The following is a 21,983-nucleotide window of genomic DNA, read 5'->3' on the forward strand; positions in this document are numbered from 1 at the left end:
TCATCAATTAAAAAGTCACTGATAAACTTGGAAAAAGAAATTTTAATCAAAGGATGAAGTCAGAAGTTGATTACTAGTGAGTAAAAAGTAAGTAGAAGGTGAGGAACTGAAGACAATGAATATAAATCACTTTGGCTTGGTTTTTCCCTGTGTTTATGGGTGGGGGATGGAGGAAAAGGGATTGACTGCTGTTCTGTTATCTGAAGTTTGCCTGGGAAATAAAAAAGAGCAGGGCCAAGTTTACTCGACTTTTTTTAAGGGTGGTGGAAACCTAAGTATGTTTGTAGACAGAAAAAAACAGAGGATAAAAAGATTCAAGTTCTTTGGGTAGCACCCAAAACCAGAGAATGGAGTAATGGTGGGGCTAGCCTAGGGATGGGAACTGGCAAGATATCTGTAGCCACAAGAAGGGGTAAGGGTGTCAGAAGACAGTGTCAAGTGAAGCTTAGTAACGAAAGAGTCAAATTTCAAAGAAAGGAAAATGAGGCTATAGCAAAGGAGAAAGGGGTGCAGTGATTAGAGGAAATAAGGACAAGAATAGGTTTAAGAGGAATATAGTGGAGGAAGAGATATAAGGATAGGAGGTTCTCAAAACAAATAGTACTACCTTCACTTGTAGCCACTAGAACACATACAAAATTTCTCCATGCATAATACTAATTATTTTAATGATGGAGATGGCCAGTTCATTCAGAAATGTTTTTTGCTTGTGTCAAATAATGTTAGGAGTAACCAAAGAGGAAGCAGTAACAAGAAAATGCAGAATCACCAGAAGATATAAGTCTGGGCACTACAGAAGGGGCTCTGGTCCATTCTCTTGGGGTCTTAGAACCCACCTATGCAGTCACTTTAATCACCCAAGGCAAATTAGTATTTGCAGACTGACTGCATTCATATACTATCCATTTACTCAAAGTAGCCCATGATTTGAAACAAGCATGACTTGAAGCCTCTACTAACCTTCGAATCTCAGCATCTGTAAATCCCTCTACAAGGTCTTTTCTGACGCTCCGAGGACGTCCTCTGCGCTTTGGCCTCTTGTCATCATCAGTGTCATCTGTCTCACTCTCTGACCCAGAAGATCTCTGGGCCCTTCTTTTGGACTCAACATCTGAATCACTATCATTAGCCTGAGCCTGAAAGAACCAGAAGCAGGTTGACAGTGTGACAAGTACTGAAGCCCATTATTCAGTTGTGACTTAAAGAACTGAATTTGAACTTTATTTCTGCCACTAAGGAGCTATTTGAACTTCGACAGGTTATTTTTCCAGTCTTTTGATCTGTAAGATGGAGCTATGATGATACCTACGTTGCAACCTCACAGGGTTGCTGTAAGGATCAAAGCAGAATATATGTGAAAGTATTCTATGAACTAGGGCTATCTAAATATAAAGTTTTAAAATGCTATTAACAAAGTTTATGTTTGTAACTTCTTCCTCACAGTTATATTAACGTTTATATAACCATGAGCAAAAAGTTACCAGTATAGACTGCTTGCCTGCTAGTTACAAATATGCTCATGTCTCCTCCATCCCCACCTGATAAATCGTGCCCATAGTTATCATCCCTTATCTCTTTTCCCTATGCTGTCTAAATTTCTTGAGAAGGCTGTCAATAATCAAGGATCTCCACTTTTTTTCTCTCTTCTTAACGCTACATTCTGGCTTCTGACCTGATCATGCAGCTGAAATTCCCCTCCCCAAAATTACCAGTGATTTCCTAATCAACAAATCTAATGACCTTTTGCTCAATATCCAATTTTATAGACCCTTCTGCAACCTTTGACACCATCTTTAATGCTCATCTCCCTGATACTCTCTTACTTCTAGGTTTTCAGAACATTAATCTAACTAGGTCTCCTAATTTTTTGACCAATCCTTCTCAATCACCTTTCGTGGATTTCCAGGTCATATCCACTAATCTTGGGTGTTCCATAGGGTCCTATTGTGTAGCCTCTTCTCTTCTCCTGGTATGCCATTTTACTTGGAAATCTCATCTGTTCCTATAAATTCAACTATTATCTCTGGCAACTAGGTGGCACAGTGGATAGAGAACTAGGTCTGGAGTAAGGAAGACTTAAGTTCAAATCCGGCCTCAGACACTTACTAGTTTTGTGGCCCAGGCAAGTCACTTAACCTTTGTTTGCCCTGGTTTCCTCAACTCTAAAATGGTAGGACTGTTGTGAGGATGAAATGAGACAATAATTCTGAAACACCTGGCATGGTGCATGGCACATGGTAGGCATTATATAAATATTAGCTATTGTTGCTGTTGTTAATGATAAGATTTACTTTTCTAGTCCTAACCTCTCTCACACCCAACTGCTGATGAGACGTCTCAAACTGTATGTTCCACAGACATCTTAAACTCAACATGTCCAGAACTCAACTGATTTTCTTTCCTCCACCCCTAAAACTTCCCCCTTGTCCTGTCTTTCCTATTCCTATAGAGGGCACTGCCATCCTCCCAGTCACCCAGGTTCCCATTCTAGGGGTCATCCTTGACTTCTCACTTTCACTCCTTCATATCCAATCTGTGGCCAAGTCTTCTGTCAATGTTATTTTTATAGTTTCTTTCCCATGTATTCTCATCTCTTGACACTGCCAACACCCTGATGTAAAACCCTCATCATTTCACACTTGAACTATTGCAACAGCCTTCTAGTTGGCCCAAGCCTCAAGCCTTTTCCCAAGAGTCCATTCTTCCTTCACTCAGCTACCAAAATGACCTTCCTAAAGGACAAGTCTAATTATATCACCTCTCTATTCCATAAATTCCAGAAACTCCCAGGATCAAATATAAAATTCTAGTAAGTATTCAAAGCTAATCACAAACAAGCCCACCTTACTTTTCTAATCTTCTTATACATCACTCCTACATATGCAAAGTGACCCATTGATACTGGTCTCCTTGCTGTTTCTTGAATGAGATCCTCCATTTCCCAGTTCCATGCATTTTCATTGGCTGTCCCCATATCTGGAATTCTCTCAGTTCTCATCTGTCTCATGACATCCCTCATCTCAGCTAAAACTACCTTCTTCAAGAAGTCTTTCCTGATCCCCCTTAATATTAATTACTTAATACGAATTAAATAATTAATATTAATATTAGTGCATTCTATCTGTGGATTATCTCTACTTGGTCCTTTATATGTCTTGTTTGTGCATAAGTGTTTGTGTATTGTTTCCCTCATCAGAATCTGAGTTTCTCAAAAGCAGGGACTATCTTTTGCCTTCTTTATGTCCCCAACATTTACAACAGTCCTTAGCGTATTAACAGGCACTTTAATAAAGGTTTGCTCATTGACCTTGGAAGAAGTTTCTACCTCCTGTTTTATTTATTCAATAATTATTTTCTCATTTTGAATTAATATAGATTGGTAAAATACCATGTTTTTCAGGTGGTTAGGTAATGCAGTGGATAGAATGTTGGACTCAGAGTTAGGAGTAACTGAGTTCAAATCCTGCCTCAGGCAGCTGTGTAACCCTGGATAACACACCTAACCTCTCTCAATCTCAGTGTCTTCATCTGTAAAGTGAAGAATCAAATGAGATAACCTAAGTAAAGTGCTTTGCATATTAGAGTACTATAAAGATGCTTTTTTCCCCCTCTCATTAAAGAACTTTTTTTCATGTGATCTTTGATGATTATATTTTCTTCCCCACAGATGAATGACCCTAGGTATTGAGGGGGAAGGGGAAGGGAAGCTTCTTATCTGAATGTTTACATGCCTGTTTTATAGGGCTTTATGGAGAGACGGAAGACAATATCTAAAGGAACAAGATGAATAAACAAAATTGATGACCTTACTGCCAAGGAAGAGCTATGACACCACTGCCAAATTACTCATATTTAATTGCCTATCCTATTATTCTCTAATCATGTCTCCTATTTCCTATAGTCCTCACCCTAAAAAAAGGACTGGGGGCAACTAGGTGGCACAGTGGATATAGCACCAGCCCTGGAGTCAGGAGGACTCAAGTTCAAACCCTGCTTCAAACATTTACAAGCTGTGTGACCCTGGGCAAGTAACTTAATCTCAATTGCCTCCAAAAATTAATAACGTTTAAAAAAAATTAATTAAATTTAAAAAGGAATGTCTTGCAGATAAAAGCATCTTCAACATATAATATATAAAAAACCAATCCAAGGATTTTGTTTATAATTTGAATGAAATGCACGATCCAAATCTGTAAGTTTATATGCTCATAGATCCTTCTACCTAACTGATTCCGCTCCACCCCAAAACAACGTACCTTTTTTGCAGAGCTCCGAATTCGAGGCAGCATGTAAATTTCTTCTAACTCTTTCTGTCGTTCCTCCTCCTCTACTTTCTTCCTCTGATCCTCTGGAATGATTTCATCCCAGTCCTTATGTGATCGTTCTTCCAATTCAGTTTCCTCGTCTTCCATGGTTGCAAAATTGGCTACCTTAAAAGAAAAGACTCACCACTCTCAAAATGATAGCACCTTCCAATTGTAAAACTTTGGCAACATTTAAGTTTATTCAGTGCTTTAAATCTGACTTTGTACTTCTATCAAGATAAAAATATATTATGACTAAGAATACCAGGAAACTGAGATTTCAAGATGCCTTGTTCCCTTGGATGAACAGTTCTGAAATGACATTCTCCCCTTAGGTCAATGAACAGGTTTTCCCCCACTGGATAGCAATAAAAAAGTTACTTAGATTCTCCTTGGTCCTACTTTCATTTTGTCACACATAGTTTTTCTTAGTTTCTAAAACTTATGGGAGAATTAAAGAAGATTTTTAATTTTAAAAATCAGATGAGCATCATTTATGTTATCTTTACACAGATAGTATTATCATATTCATTTCTTTCTCTAAAATATCCCTCATTAGAACTTCTGAAATGACTAAAGACTGAACACAAATAAAAATTAGACATTTATACTTGAATCGATGTCTAATATTAATTGGCAAATTTACATAGGTCTTAATTAACATATAAAATGTTGATCTTCATTTATTAGTCCATAATAAACTGATATTGACACTTCTATAAACATGATAAACTGATATCCAACAAAAATTTGTCAAGTTTTTTAGAGTGCAAAATTCAAAGCAACAGTTGTTGCTCACCACACTGAACGCTCAATTGACTTTTAATTAAAGTACCAAATATCAGAACCCAGCTAATTTAAAGTGAATTTTTTCCATTTCAAACTTCAAATGTTCTGCCCTACTAGCAAAGCATACCAATCCGTGGCCCAATTCAGAATGAATGAATATCTTATCAATTCAGAAAACTGACTTTAGGAAAAGGACTCTCTTTTAGGCTTAAGAAAAGGAAACCTTGCCATGAAATATTCAAGAATAACAAACTAGAGCAAACTCATATATTTGTGTGTATGTGAAAGACAAAGTGATTCCATATTTTGCCATTTGATATTTTTTCATATCTACTACAAGTTACTTCCTGGGACAGAAAATGCCAAAGACTAAAACTCATTGTCTTTCCTATACTAACCCTGTCTTTCCTGCAAACTTCATGCTTTTTTCTGAGAGCACTATCACTCTCCCAACCACTCAGAGTCATTACTCACAGTCACCTTATTATCCTTCTCCCTATCAGACATCACTACATGTCTTACAGTTCTCTTCTTTCCACTTACACACCCTCAGTTTGTATTATATTATGTTCCTGTACTAACTTGTATCATTATATTCCCTATCTCCATTCCTGGATTTCTTCAAGTCTCATCTAAAACGCCACTTTCTACAGGAAGCCTTACCTGCTCCATCTTCATTTTAGTGCCTTCCTTCTGAGAATTTTCCCTAATTTATCCTGCATGTACCTTATTTGTGCATACATATTTATATATTGTCTCCTTCATTAGACTGTGAGCTACATGAGAACAGGGATTGATTTTTGCCTTTCTTTTTATCTCTAGAGCTTGAACAATGCCTGGCACATAGTAGGCACTTAAGAGATGTTTATTTACTCCTGACTAATGTAACAGCCTCTTAGACGCCCTACTTAGCCACTTACTTACTTACTTCCTCCACACAGCAAAATAACTATCCTAATGAACAGGCTGGGCCATGTCACACTCTTGCTCAGAAACCTTGGGAAATGTGGCTTGGGGCACAGAGAGGTTAAATGTCTTGTCCAGGGTAACACAGCCAGCATATGTTAGAAACCGTTCATGAACCCAAGTTTTCCTCTCTTTAAGGTCACAGTGCTCACCTTTCCACTACTGTTTAAATGAGGTCCTTAATAAACGTTTGCAGAATGAGTGAAATATGTAGAGCTCTGAGTACATACTAGAGAAAAAAATTGATAAACAGAAGTATGTATAGAACTATTTTAAATATATGTATACATACTTGTGTCTAATGGTAGCCATCCTGGGGATAGGAAGGGGAGGAAAAAAAAAGAAAGTTACATGCTAACTTTATTATGTATTTAAAAGGAATAGTAAGTTGTACATAATAGAGTTGCAGTTTCATGTGCAATCATTTTTTAAAATTCTACTACGCTATGGAAATAAATGCTTATTTCATAAATTAGAAATAAATTTTTAAAAAATTTTTAAAAAGTTAGTAAACTATACTATATGTGAATAAAGATGGTGTCTAGCTCCCACTCCAGTGGGACGCCCAGGCAGAAATGAAGGTCTGGAGCTCTGAAAAAAACACATCAAACAGCCTGGCAGACTGAGTAAGTCATTTACACACAAACAGTATAAGAATCGGTGACACTCAACGATACTGCAAAAGGAGAATATCCAGAGCACACACAGAATAAGAGGTCAAGAAGAGGATAGGGAGTCAACTGAAGGAGATTTAGAAAAGCAGTTCAAAGCACCCTAAGAGTTTGTCTCTGAACTGTATACAGCGGGAAGGTGCAGTCTAAATGTCAAACTGCCAAGAAGGTCAAAGCATATAAGAACTTAGGAAAGACCATTAGATATCATGATTAGGCCGTCACTGATGACCTTAAAGAAAGTAGTTTCAGCAAAATAGTAGGAAGTAGGAAACCCAGTAGGAAGAAACTGAAACAAATGCGTGCAACAGGGAAGTAGAGGCATTACTTATAGACTGTTTTTTTCAAGCAGTTTGGTAATAATGAGGAGAGAGAAGAAATGGTAAAGGGACAGGGTCAGAAGATAAAATGGGAGATCTGAGAATGACTGTAGGGAGGAAGGAAGGAAAGCCCAAAGATAATAAGGAAGAGATAAATGTTTGACAAAAGAACCTACAGAAGATAAGAGGAAGTGGGATCAAGGACAAAGACAGAAGAATTAGTCTTTCCAAGTCATGAGAATACTCCGGTTTTGTGACCAGGAGAAAGGAGGATGCTGAGAGGGTAGGAGGAATGAACAAGAGATACTATTCAGTCCAACCTTGTGATTTTCAGATCCTGAAACTGCAAAAACTGAGACTAATAGAAGTGAGGTAGCTACAAGTAAGATGCAGATATCAAATTTCTAGTGAGAACTCAAATGTCACTCTTTGCAGTGCAATGTAGCATGCTGATACTTAGGTTACATTTATAACATAGGCCACAGCTTTGCTACGGATGAGTTTCCTGTAAGGAAACCCTACATATTTCAAGGGGTAATATGAGGCAGGTTCCTGGAGGCCTCACAAGGGCTAGGATAAAACTTTATAGAATCAAGTGTTCTTTTTAATGCTACTGAGTGAAAATTGACCTAAGCCAACTCAATGTTAATCTTCAGGTTAATTAAAATGGTCAAACAACATCAGAGAAATGTAGACTCAAGTTTTGAGGAATGGACATTTTTTGGGGGCTAAAATCTGTTTATTATAGCAGTACATTATAATTCTTTGTTAACTACTATGAACTCTAAATTTATTTATTAATGTTGAAAGAATGTACAAAGCAACAATTTGGTATCTAGGTGGTACAGTGGATAAAATACTAGATACAGAGTCGAAGTCCTGAGTTAAAATCTAGCCTCAGACACTTACTAGGTATGTGAGACCCTGAGCAAGCCATTTAACCTCTGTTTGCCTTAGTGTCTTCCTCTCTACTAGTGATAACACCTACCTCACGAGGCTGTGGGGAGGCTCAAATGAGGTAATATTTGTAAAGCATTTTGCAGACCTTAAAGGGCTAAACAAATGCTAGCTATTAAGGATAACAATATTAATAGTAATAATAATAATAGTAATATTATTCATACCATGAACAGCATTATTACTAATAGTAATAGCAAATAAATTATTTATTTAATAGCAATAATATTGTCTTACATGAAAAAATTCTTTCAAAGGTCTCATTTTTAAAATTATATTATAAGACATTTAAAGATTTAGAAGTGGCATCAAACTCCAGCAACACAATTTTCAACTTGGAAAACAAATGGTATGGGGCAGAAGACACCCCAAAGTGGGTAAGATACCATAAAAAAGCCAAGTTGGCAAAAACATATAAGCAATGAAACCTACAAATTATGGAGGTGCTAATTAAATTTGCAAAAAGGCTTTCTCTTTCAGTCACAAAAGCCCTCATTTTATACTCCATTTTGTTACAAACAACTAGATGTTGGCTCCGTACCTTGAACTGTGAGAGAAGCTCATCTGTCGCACTTGTTGACACTTCATTCTCTCTGGTTTCAGCCAATCGTAAAATTTCATCTATGTCCATTTCCTAGGAAATTAAGAGCAACAGATATATAATTTAAACTATAATTATTAAAAAACAACACTCTTCAATAAAGTGGTATTAAAAGCACTGAAGAACTCATTAAAAAGTACCGATGTGCCCAGGCTACCTGCCACAAGTTTGTTCTCTAACTCCCACATTTCTTGTCATCTCTATGACTTTCAAACCTAATCTTAATTATTTCAAATAAGTTAAAACTCAGCATAAAGACTAAATAATAATAAATAATTCTAAAGACACAAGAACCAGTAAATGAACAGATAGAATCTTGATCACCATTCCTCAAATTGTCCCATTTAATTTTATAGAAACTTGGACAAAATAAAGGAAAATTAGCTAGTTCCCTTAAGTACTTATTCTGGAATAATTTCTAAGTAAAACTCACAATGTGCTTCCAGAAAAGAAATTGTTTAGAACTCTCAAATGAGGAAATATGTGTATATATAAATACATACATACACATATAAATATATGTATGCCTATATTTTTTCCCAATGTTTAATCACCTGAGGCTCTGATTCCTCCCCTTCCAGTTCTTTGAAGAGATCCTCTGCTCCAAATTTCAAAATAGCAGTTAGTTCTTCTTTGTTGAAAGGATTAGAACTGCAGGGAGGGAAAAAGGTAGTTGTGATCTGAAATACTTCATGTTGCCACCCTTTCCTAACACACTCCCAGGAAAAATATTCTATACTATTCCAACCATGAAAGATATGGCTTTAGACTCTTTAGATACATCTAAATATACATCAATCCAATGGAGTGTTGTTAAGGCAGTCTCATTCTAGTAATGTGAATGAAATGAAGACAAAGGCATTTCCATGTTTTCCTCATCAGTTGCCTTGCTCATCAAGGAATATTTCTAAAGGACTCTGAAGAAATTCCTCACATACTTTTGGCCTTAAGAATCATTTGCCCAGTGGGGTGCCAATCACAAAATACCTTTCCAGTTGCTTGAGTAGAACCATATACAAAAGAATGAAGCTTTTCCCAACCAAATTCATTCCATACACTGAAATTTCCATGTATATTAGCAAACATAGATTCTAAGCAGCCCCTTCTTTGTGCCCAAATTATATAAAACTTCTAGGCATTAAAGAATCAAACATCTAATTCAAATCTATATCCCTTCTTCTTGTAACAAAAAAAGTAAAAATAAAAACCCAACCACCATACCAGAAAATACAATTTGAAATCTGCACAGTACTAAGAAATAGTTGTCCTCTTTCCTAAAGACAATTAAATATACTTTCTCCTACTTTCTATACAATTCCTGTCTTCAATATCACATCAACAGTTAAATGAAAGAAAACTGAGAATCCAAACACAAACGTTTTTATAAAGAGTAAGAAAAAGATTCTGATTCTAGTTGCTTCACTTGTATTAGCTAATAGTTAATAATCAAAGTCTGGTAAGAAAACGTTCAAATTCCTGTTTCAGCTGCTTGGTAACTTACAGAGGCAGGTATTCCTGGAAGCACAGACCTGACTTTCCTGACCAAGAAGCAGCTCCCTAGGATTACATACTAACTCCTCTGGGACTTGAAACCCTCCAGTCTGGATCCAGGATCCATTTTTAGGTCTCCTAAACATCATTCTCCTTCCCAAACACTCCCTCCCAGCCACCCTGGCCTACAATATACAAGACTGTGCCTTCACTCCAGCTCACCTCCAAGCTGGAAGCACATTCTCTCTTTTCTCTTCCACCTCTTAGAATGCCTGGCTTCCTTCAAGGGTTATTAATTCAAGTACCACTTATACTATGAGGCCTTCATACTCTCCAATTGCAAGTGATCTCTCTGCAAATTACTTTGTAACTTCTTTGGATTTCTTCTGTATTTACTTATCTTTGTTACATATTGCATCCCTTCAGTAGAAGGCAATCATTGGTTTTTTTTTATCTTTACATACCTAACACATCTTACAGTGGCACCTAAGAAATGCTTATTGAACTAAAAGCAAAAGGAAAGGGTTAAGAAACAAAAACAGAAGATAGACAAAAAGATACGAGAGAAAATAACTGGAGCAAATGTTAGGACGTAAAAAAAAGAAAACAAGGAAATAAAAACAACCCTTCCCCACCCAAAAAACAGTAACAACATAGCTGCTAATGTACTTTTCTACTGTTCAGCAGTCACATATTTCCAACATGACTTCTAAATGAACTCCTCATGTCAAGGACGATGACATCTGGTGGACAACACAAGGTCTAAAGCCTACGTTCAGCTGAACTTCTTTCACCCCCTCCTTTTGGTACTTACTTTGACCTTCCTGAGTTGTTATCCAAGACAGTACGGCCTGTGGTATCCATACGCTGGATCACTAAGTGATCCAACACCATCTTCTTTTTGGCTCGTTCAATGATCTCTTCCTCTACTGTCCCCTTTGTAACCAAGCGGTAAATGTTCACCTGCAGAGCAAGGTAAAGTGAGGATTATATCTGACATGTATTATGCAAATTCTCTAGATCTACCCACAGAACAATACATTTGGGGGGGAAGTCAGTTCTATTCAGCTTGAATTGTAAATTATTGTTCTATCCATTCAGGTGGTAGTCTTAATCAGGCACATATTTTCATTACAACAGATACTCATCTTCAATGAAAGTATTAAATAAAGGTACAGAGACTGCTATTAGTGGTCACACTGCAACACCAATGTCTTCTCATGGTCTTTCTGATTAAGTGATATCAACAATAAACTACATAAATGACACACACAAATGGATTTCTCCACCTTCTATTATTAAATGAAATGTCCCATGAAAAGTCATCTACAGAGCATTTCTAACCATAATATGTATGGGAATTTCAGTGGGAAAAACAAGGAAACAGGGCTCACTGAAGAGAATGATAAGTAATGACTACATAAACATAGTAAGGCAAGAAATATCCATGCAAAATAATACCTTCTTTAGGGAAAAGCTCAGAGGAAGACCCAGGGATGCATTATGTACACGTGTGTGCGTGTGTGTGTGTGTGTGTGTGTGTGTGTGTGTGTGTGTGTGCGTGTAAGAGGAAATTCATTTCAGAGCAAAAAGGCACTATCTTTTATTAATATCTCGTAGATGTCTAGCCTAGCTGAAATGAGATAAAATGAGAGGAAAAAGCACAAGATATTCTGAAAGTCATAGCTTTAATTGCTTAAAATTGCACTAAGAATTTTAGGACACATAAGTTTACAGATGGTCATAAAAGGGCTGAATCCCTCCAAAGATAAAGCTAGAGATATCCTGACATCTCCTCTTACCTGCTTCTTCTGTCCAATCCGATGTGCTCGGGCTTGTGCTTGTAAGTCATTCTGGGGGTTCCAGTCAGAGTCAAAGATAACCACAGTGTCCGCTGAAGCCAAGTTAATTCCTAGGCCACCTGCCCGTGTTGACAGCAGAAAACAGAAGTCCTGTACATAAGGCAATATATATCACGTTATGCTGTGTCTGTCTCAGAAACAGTTTCATACTCCAATAAGCCCTGTATCTCTGGAAACCCCTGAAGTTGTGAAGAAAAGTAAGATATAATGGACAAACTTTATGGAATCTAAAAGAATGTCCGGGACCTGATGGCAAAGTGGAATTTCATTGTAAAAGAGGAAAGAACAAGCAGTTCATGAAAGCCTGAAAGAGCACAACAGGCACTGTAGCACCCATATTTAACAAAAGAGGAAACCAAGACCCTGAGAGAACTTCTTGACAGCAGTCATGTAACAAACAGTTGAACAGCAAAACCAGAATTTGAACTCAGGGCCTCTAATTCCAATGCTCTTTTCATTAACACTTTACTGCTTCATTTCATATCCAAATAGGATATTACATATTTACATAATTATGCAAATTATTACATTATCACAGATAATGCTCTTAACAGAGTTTTTCTTAACCAATTCACCTTTCTGTGGTAGATAAAATTCAGTAGAGCAGTCAATATAAAATGGCACAAGAAAATACTTTCATGTGTGAATGTTTATCTATTTCTTAGGACTAACAAAGAACATAGGAATATCAAATAGATTATATGAGTAGAAAGAAAGATAAAATAAAGTACAGAAGGGAATGTATATTTAAGATAAGGGTCCACGTATAGAAAAAAACCAGTCTGCAAAATGACAAGAGGTTTATGCATGATTCATATGTCATGGTGATGAAAACAACAGAAATTACATAGAAACAATTCAAAATCAGGATTCAGAAGTGCACAGAGAAACATGAAGAATGTGACAGACTCGTGATGCTATGCATATCCAGAAAAAGAACTATGGGTCTGAAGGCAGATCCGAGCAGACTATTTGCTCTCTTTTTTTTGTTGTTGTTTCTTCTTTCTCATGGCTCTTCCCATTGGTTCTAATGCTACTTTCTAACATGACTAATGTGAAAATATGCTTAATATGAAGGTAAATGAAGAGCCTGCATCAGATTGCATGCTGTCTTGGGAAGGAGGGAGGGAAGGGACATGGAGAAAATTAGAACTCAAAATCTTATGGAAGTGAATGTTGAAAACTAAAAATTAATTAATTTTTTAAAATGTATGAAGAATGAAAAGTATAGTAGGAAGAAAATGTTTATCCGGATGTCTGAGTTCAAGTACTTGGGAAGTGGAGGTCATGGATACATTTTAATGTATCTGTATAATTATATTAGAAATACCTATCAGTGTGTGTGTGTGTGTGTGTGTATGTGTGTCTATGTATATATAATGTGTATATAATAAACATATGTATTTTATATATAGTATGAATGTGTGTACACATATTTAAATAAATATGTCAGAAACGATCTCAGTCTTGCCTGAATGTTGATGACAAAACAGTCTTCACTTTCCAATTAGCCGTCATGTTTGTTAGCAATTAGATATGGAAATACTGAAAGTGGATGGCTAAGCCACAGCCAGTGGACCCAGTAAGGATTGATCCTCAGGATCTCAAGGGTTTCATGAAAAAAAAAAAGGCAGAACTAAGTCTTTCCATTTAGAAACTAATAACACAGGATACTCTCCATGGGACTTCTCACTTCAGGATGAAACACATGCCCCCCCTTCCCTCCCAAAAAAACCCCCAAACTCTAAAGGATTTATATTTATAATCTAAAGGATTAGGTTTTATAGATGAAGGGTTTGTCTATAGAGGCCTTCCTTGATCCCACACCAAAAAAGCAACATAATTTTATTTCTATTCTTGGAATGGAAAAGATAAAATGTTCAGATCATGTGTTTGTTTTAAGTAGAAACAAGTATGATAAGAAAAGACAGAGGCAGAAACAGAGACAGAGAGAGGAGAAAGGGAGGAAAAAGAGAAGGAAAGAAGAGAGAAAATAAGTATTCAACCAATACCCAAAGCTCCACTACTATCTTTTCTTCTTAAACCTTTCTAAGTTCTGCTCTGAACAACTCAGCCACAGTAGCCACTGAGAGTAAGTGACTTCGCACTAAAATAGTGCAATAGTAACCAAGCCAACATGATCTTATTCAGTCCACAAAAATCACAGAATTTGAGAGTTGGAAGAGACCTCAGTGACCATCTGGTCTCACCCATATATGAATTGACTCCTCTTCATAACAAATCTGACGACTAACTGGTCTTTCAGGCTTTGCTCTTCTGCCAAACGAAAACATGCCGATGCCCATGGGATCCCCGCCCTTGGCCTCAAAGCAAAAGGAGTGCCATTACTGATGAACACACACAATTATTTTAAGAGTGTTCTATGCTCTACAGCTGGGAGGAAAACAAATCTGTCCCCTGTGTTCAAAACATGCTCTGACTTCAGGAATTACTGACACCCTCCCCATGCTTGACTTAACTGAGTTTCCCACTATTCCTCTGCCCCCTCCACTCTGACGCTTCTGCATTCACATCTCCACACAGCTTCCATTCTTTTGGCTTTCTGAAATCCTAGGCTATCTATAGTCTAAAACCACCAATTCAGCACTCAATAGATTTGTCATCTATTTTTATATCTTTTCTAATTACTCCACTTGCTCCTCCTGTAAAATCCACAATAGAAGAAACAACACACTTAGCACAGTAGCACAAAGCAGACACTTAACATGTACTGATTAACTGATTTATGCTCCACAGGGTTTAGTACAAAGCTGGGACCAGCTGGTTGACTGGATGAAAAATAGTCCTGTTATTAAAATCAGGAATAATAAAAGCACCAAACATTATACAATAGTGTAAAAGAAGCTCAACTGAAATTTAAACAGATGTTTTTAAGGGATATGTATGTCCTGTTCTCTCCTAGTGAAAATGAGTCAAAAGGAAACCCATGTAGTTCATCCTCAGTCACATCCAAAGAGTGGTACAGCCCTAATAAGAATTCAGTTCCTTCTATCAAAGAAGCTTTTGATGTTATCACCTCATCAAAGTTAATCCTCCTAGCTAACTAACCCATTCTCTCTTGCCTTGTACTCCAAGCCTCAAAATTTTATCACTTTAACCATATACCAATGGCATTGCTGCTGACGGAATTTATTTATTATTCAAACCTAGGAAGGTAAGCAAATATGAAGATGCCTGTTTCTAGCAGACAAATTATTAATTTGATCTTGTCAAGGTTTGGGAATTCTTATTGCTTTCCTAAGGCAGAAAGGGAGATGATGGTAATAAAGTTTCTAAAACTCAGAATATTAAATGTTACTCTTTCCCCACCACCTGCCTCACGGTACTATAGGGAAAGCACTTTGTAAACTGCAGAGCACTATCTGAACTGCGATTATTATAACTGATTTAGAGTCTAAGCTACGCATGTAACAAAGCCATACAGAAAATACTATACCTCAGATCCATCTGCATTGAAGTGGTCCAGGGCCTGCTTTCGGATTTCTCCCTTAATTGAACCATCCAGACGCTGTAGAAATAAGTCAGCAAAGAATTAACAGTCATGGAAGACCAGCTACACCAAAAGCTGAAAACAGTACAGGCTTGCAACCTTCATTTGTCCCCACCAGAGAGAGACTAAAAATAACCTGAATGCCCTAGCTAGGTCTGTGTAAGTAAGGCTCTGCTTAGGCAGCAGCATAACCCATGACATGGGATCTCCTGTTACAAGATCATAGCTGAGTGCTCTGGTTCAAAGTGTTCTCTTTTAGGAGAATCTGAGGATCAGACCTTACACCAAGGTCTATGAAGAAAATGACAGCAATCCAATCATTGCTTATCTGCTTTGTTTTAATTATATTTGTAACTACCAAACAAGTTTGCAGTGAGAAACAATATGACTGATTACAATGATGTGTGCCTAGGGAAAAGTATTTCCTAAGGAAACCCTGCTAAGCCTATGACTGATTTAAGAATTTTTTTTAAAATCACATAATTTTATTTGTGTTAATTTATTTACTACAGTAGTACAAATACCATAACATACAGCACATATGTATGTATAAACATATATATGCACATGCATATGCATGTGTGTATATGTGCGTGTATATGTACACTGCTCGTTATATTACACAAAGCATATTTAACTTTTATGAAATACTTTTACCTATATTATTTTATTTCTACCTCACAACTTTCATATGAGACGGATAAGATAGCTGTTACCATCTTCATTTTATAGAAGACAAAAATTAAAACATACAATTCACCTATTCACATATAAATCATTATAAACAGATCAGAGAAATCTCTGCCAAAATCCATTCATGTCCATACAATGAGATTTTTTTTCTTAGTACCTGAATGATACTAAGTTGTAGTAAAGAGTCTATAATCTACTCAAAAACTTATTCCAGGAGTCAGTGGGCTAACAAAAAGGACTAGCTCAAAGTAGGCTACCTCTCCAAATTCGAACCCAAGATCACTGAAAATTTATAAAACAACATACTACTGTCATTTTTTTTTCTGATTTGTACTATATTTCTTGAGTTCCTGTGATTCCCACATCAGACAACCAATTTTCCTCAGCATTATTTAAAGAGGTAAGAAGCAAACCCACCTAACTTTTATTTGCCTTCTCTTTCTCAAATCAAAAGATGGCCTTCATATGAGTATTTTATTAAGGAGAAAGCTTCAATTCTTTTAAAATAAAACCCTTCTTAACCTCACTTCTAGATTTAGGACAATTAGTTTTTTCCACTATGGGTCTGTTTAGTATGCTTGCAACCCCAATTACTGAACATACTTACCTGGAAAGGATAATGCTTAATAGTCAAGTATTCAGCCAGGATATCCAACATCCTCACCATCTGGGAGAAGATCAGAACTCTGTTCCCCCTCTCTCGAAGTCTTGTTAGCAGTTTGTCTAAAAGTATCAGCTTCCCACTGCTCCTGATCAGGGACTGAAGAACTAAAAGTCATTCCAATAATGAGGTTGAAACATTTCCCCATTTCTACACATGAGATTTTGCTTGATTTCAAAGGATTCTTCTTCTCATAGACACTCTTTACGTAATCTGATTTGGGACCTGCCTATACCCTTCCGTTAATAATCACTTTACAAGTTGATGTCTGCCACCACAACCCTACTAAGAATGTTCTTAAGTTGCCAATTCAGCGGTCTTTTCTCTGTTCCCATACTTTTCAAACTTTCTAGGGTATTTGACAGCAGTGATCCATTTTTTTTAAACTGTTCCCTCCTGTGGTTTCCATGCTATTGTACTTTCCTCGTTCTTACTCCTCTCTTGGGGGGGGCATTCTTTCTTCTCTACCTGCCTTTTAGCATTCCCAGAATTCATCTAATAGATAATGCTCATCTATATGGTCTCTATTACCATCTCTATGAGAATAATTCCCAAACCTACATCTTCCCTAACTCTGAGTTCTCTTACTTGTGGCACCTGATTATAATCACTTTAGCAACTTACTGCATAGTCTATCTCTATTTATTACCCTAATTTTTTAATCTATATAAATCTTGGCATCTCAGGAAGAATCAAAAAGGTTACTTGTCCTCAATGAGCTACTTATTGTATATTTTTCTATTTCCCACAGCACTTATGCTAAGTATAAAAGTGGTGTTTAGAATGTTCCTTGAAAGTATTTTTAACTAAAGAATTAGGTCATTTTAAAAAGTCCCCAACCTTAATATCTTCTTTGGTTATTTTAAAGATTATTTCTTCAAATAAATAAAAAAGTCATGGACAGAAAAGCTTCCCCCAAACCAAATTTCTAAAAGAATGAGAAAGAAAGAAATCAATTTGACGGTAGCTAGAATACGTGAGTTTTTGTTGAAGTTTTTATTTTATTTCTTTGTGGAGTTGTTTGTGGATTTTTTTTTTAAAGATACTAATTATGCACAGAGTAAATACGCACCAGCAAAATCTCCTGTCCATTTTCACGCTCGTTCTCTTCAGGAGGCTTAATCAGGTAGCAGTGATTACAGCATTTTTTCAGTTCCATCACAATGTTAAGGAAGCCAGATGTGCTGCCTCTTGTCCCTTTGGAGAGGGCCTTGTAATTCCTGGTCAAAATCCACCTGCAGATGTCAGTAATATAATTATCAGGCCAAATTTTAAAATATGATAGGCTAAAGGGAGGAGGAAATGGGCAAAGGTGTCTGGGAAGGGGAAAGTACAATGCTTTTCCTATTCATTCTAGGCCTTCATAACTATAATGGTATACATCATCTTATTTAGGCATCTCAATTTCATGAGCAAGATGGTTCACAGTAAGTTTCAAAGCAAATAACAAAAGAAGTTTCTTCTCTCAAGTTATCTGAACATGGACCAATCAAGTGCAAAGAGATTTCACACTTCCAAGATGCAGAACAATAGACTGAGAACCTGTGACAGACCTGTACCAAAAAAAAGGACATTCAGTACAATGGCTGAAGGTGATGATCTGCCCAGACTGTTGGGCTGAAAACGTGTGCACTGATGCCCTCCTCTACATACATGGTTTTCATTTTTCCTTCCATTCCTTTTACTTAACTATGAAATTTCTTAACTCACTTCCTTCTTCCTATCCAAAAAAAAACTATGAGCACACAGCATTAAAAAAACTGAGTCAGTAAGCACAAAATTGAACCAAGGTAAAATTCCTTCAAGATCTCAGTTTAACTGGAAGGACAGCCTATTTAGGTCTAAAGAGCTGCTCCAATAGCAGGGCAAAACTGGGAGATCAGTCTCAATTTCATCTTATTTCCAGTGTTTGGAATGAACTTTCGATGTTCACTGTTTACAGACATATCTTAAATAAGGCTTACTGTTTGTATCTCACTACTACAATCCTTTCCACATCACAACAACTGAAAAATCTTGGACTCCAAATTCAGATAGGTCATGAGGAATAAGAGAAAACGGGAAGGGGGAGGGGAACTATTTTATTTTTAAGCATGCTAACTAACAGAGCATAACTTTAACAGGGGTGCTTTTTTTTTCATTTTTTATTTTAATGGAGACTTCTAATTTTAAAACATTAATTTTCAAATATAATAACTAGTCCAAAACTTCGAAGTAACATTCTAAATTATTGAAGCCATGGTCTGAGCCAGTGCTGCCCTTCCTACAACAGAGCCTAAATCAAGGACACAAATCCCTTTGTGTTAAATCTACTGCATACAGTACACATCAGATGAAAAAGAATGTTCCTCCCTTTGTACCAATTCCAAGATTATTAAAGAATATTCTTAAATACAATGATCTGTTTCCTGGGGTAAAGGAGAAAAAGGGGAAAGCATCATTATTTCTCTGGGAATTGGGCTATATTTTGGGTCATTAAGCAAGAACAGAATGGCACTAATTCTCACTTGTGCTAATACAAAAGGGGAGAGGGAGACTTGAAAAAAAGAACAACACAATTATTCAGCACTGGCCAAAAATGAAAAAGTAAAGCTGGATTTTTCACTGAGGGTTGCCCAACTGAAGGCATTTCTACCTGCAACCTCCATACAATTTAATGGCCAAATCAGGAAGCAACTTACTTATAATACTGCTTTTGAAGTACAGACATCTCCACCCTGAGAATCTGTTCCACCTTGGCAGGAAGGGATTTTTCCACATCCTTTTTTACTCTTCGAAGAAGGAAAGGCTCTAGAACTTTATGAAGACTCTGGTAACCATTCTCTCTCCCTTTTCCATGGTCATCTTCAAAATCTTCCCAGAACTCAAACCTAAGGATGAAATACTAATCTTAAATTATATAAGGAAAATAAATTTCCTCTATTTGAATTTCTAAAAAACAATGAAATTTTTTCTTCATGAAATTAACTCTAAAAAAGGTAACTAACTAGGATAAAATTACTGATTACTAATTCTTGTAGAAAAAAATAAGACAGAACAGAAAACCAAAAAATGAAAATGGGATGAAACAAAAATAATGTAATATTTGAGCATGAGTCAGAAAACCAATATATAACTACCAGGGTTACCTAAATAGTTAATATTTGCTTTATGAAATAATCAAATTTCTGAGACTAGCATATTTCTATCATATAAGGTTATGAAAATGAATGTGGAAAGTGATGATAACAATTTTATGAAGGAAAATTACATTGAGCTATAATTTTTTTAACAAAAGGTAATTTGCTTGGGAAAAAAGAATTGAAATTGGGAAAAAAAGAATTGAATCAGACACACAACTAAAATTTCAGTTGCTACTTAAAGAAACATAATTATCATAGAAACAAAAACCCTGTACTTTTCCTGGAGGGAAAGTTTAAAGGGCTCTAGTTACAGGAAGTCATACAATAGCATGTAAAGAACTACAAAACTGTCTATCTTTGACATCAACAGAATTTGGGAACACAGAGAACAATCCAAAATTTAGAAACGTGTACCTCATGTACACTCAGCCAAAATTACGTAGCTAAAACTATGCTGAGCTCCATGGCTAAAGCAAGGCATAATCTTTGATGAGGCTGATGGAAATTACTGCCTTAATTTAAAATAGGAATATTGGGACTAACAACTACCAGAGATATAAAATAAAGGTTTCACAATATAAAGTACAGTGATTTATCATGGCCAAAAAAAAAAAATCATAATACTCTTAGAAGATGTCCTGCCTCTCTGCTGTGCCTGCTCAGTTCAGACAGCACACAGTTTCTTACATGCTGAAGGCAGTTAACAAACATTGGCTCAGCTGTATTAACTGAGGCCAGATCTGAGGGCTGGATCACTATATTCCATTCAATACCACGGATACCAATTCTGCTGTCTGACAACTATCAAGCCAAAACCATGTAGATGAATCAACACAACTACCACAACTACTGCAAGAACAATTCAGAGCACACGCAGACTCATCATCCCCTTATGTGACAGCACTCTATAATGGGCCATGACCAGAATAATCTCAAAAAAAAACCGAACAAGACCTTACAAGGTTTCCTTTCCCAACGACAGACTGTGCACCATAAGAAAACTACCAGTGTTTGAAACATTAAAAGATAACAAAATGCACAACACAAAATGGTATTTTTTTTTTTTTGGTCAGAAGTTGCTATCTCATTGATGCAGGGAATTCCTGGTGAGGAAGACTCCTTCAGTCAGTGAAGACCAGCAATGGTTGGAAACTCAGACTCCTCGAGTTGCCTGAGGCAGTGAGAGCTTAAATGAAGTGTCCAGAACCACATCACCCAGTACGTGTGATAACTGGATTGAACAGAGGCCACCTTGACTCTTAAGCTAGCTCTTGACCTACTTTCCTAATTTTCAACACAAAGTATATTCAATAAAATTTATCTTTCTCTGATAATTCAGAAAAAAACTCTTTTGGGTTCATCTCATCATAAATATCACCAATTTATACTGCTAAGCTGCAGAAAACAGAGGAAAAACGGTTACTATGCACTAGTCCTATGATATATACTCTAGAGGTTATTTTTAATATCTTATTATAATAAACTTAATATTTAGAACCCTGGGAAACTTAAATAATCACTACTCTTTTTGTAGTTTATGAGAAAGCGAAATGTGATGTGAACATGCTAATATAAATATGTTACTTATTAAAGTAACAAAAACTCTCTCAAATACCTGCCTATCCTGTGCAACTCTTGTGTATGTCCTCCCAAAGGTTCAACACAGAAGGTCCACATTATACTGGAGACCCTTCTTGATTTCTTTCAACACAATGAGGACTCCAATAGAACCCTCTAGCTACCCACCTGTCATCCCTTGCTCTTGACTAGCCCATCTTCTCTGTCTAGAAATTCTTTCTGTCTAGAATTCTTTAATGACATCCTTTATTCTTGTTCTTCAAAGTTCCCTGTTAGTTATATGTTACAATCTGCTCACACCCACAATGCACTTTTCCATAATCCTCTGTGTTTATCTTTGGTTTAGTAGAGGCAGTAGAATTGCATGACTCATTGTCATACAGGAATACTGACAAAATGTACTGAAAAAAGTGGGCTTTTGCTGTTGTAAGAATCTTAGTGCTTTGCAATTTCTCAA

At 36.5% G+C, this 21,983-nt stretch overlaps 1 protein-coding gene across 6 annotated transcripts in view; it reads right to left on the reverse strand.

Annotated features, from left to right (window-relative positions):
• CHD2 (chromodomain helicase DNA binding protein 2) overlaps window positions 1-21,983 on the reverse strand; it is a 122,559-nt gene that overhangs the window by 39,937 nt on the left and 60,639 nt on the right. For all 6 annotated transcript variants that reach the window (XR_011968861.1, XR_011968859.1, XM_072617362.1 and 3 more), the window contains 10 exons: window positions 19,508-19,696; window positions 17,899-18,061; window positions 16,773-16,925; window positions 15,419-15,490; window positions 11,902-12,051; window positions 10,914-11,062; window positions 9,163-9,259; window positions 8,549-8,641; window positions 4,257-4,430; window positions 961-1,136 (listed from right to left, as the gene is read on the reverse strand). Coding sequence is in view for 4 of the 6 variants with exons in the window: in XM_072617362.1 (XP_072473463.1) it covers window positions 961-1,136; window positions 4,257-4,430; window positions 8,549-8,641; window positions 9,163-9,259; window positions 10,914-11,062; window positions 11,902-12,051; window positions 15,419-15,490; window positions 16,773-16,925; window positions 17,899-18,061; window positions 19,508-19,696 (1,416 nt within the window). In the remaining 2 variants the exon portion in view is untranslated. The remainder of the gene's footprint in view (window positions 1-960; window positions 1,137-4,256; window positions 4,431-8,548; window positions 8,642-9,162; window positions 9,260-10,913; window positions 11,063-11,901; window positions 12,052-15,418; window positions 15,491-16,772; window positions 16,926-17,898; window positions 18,062-19,507; window positions 19,697-21,983) is intronic.

Source organism: Notamacropus eugenii, chromosome 1, assembly GCF_028372415.1.
Source record: "Notamacropus eugenii isolate mMacEug1 chromosome 1, mMacEug1.pri_v2, whole genome shotgun sequence".
In the NCBI taxonomy this organism is placed as follows: Eukaryota; Metazoa; Chordata; class Mammalia; order Diprotodontia; family Macropodidae; genus Notamacropus; species Notamacropus eugenii.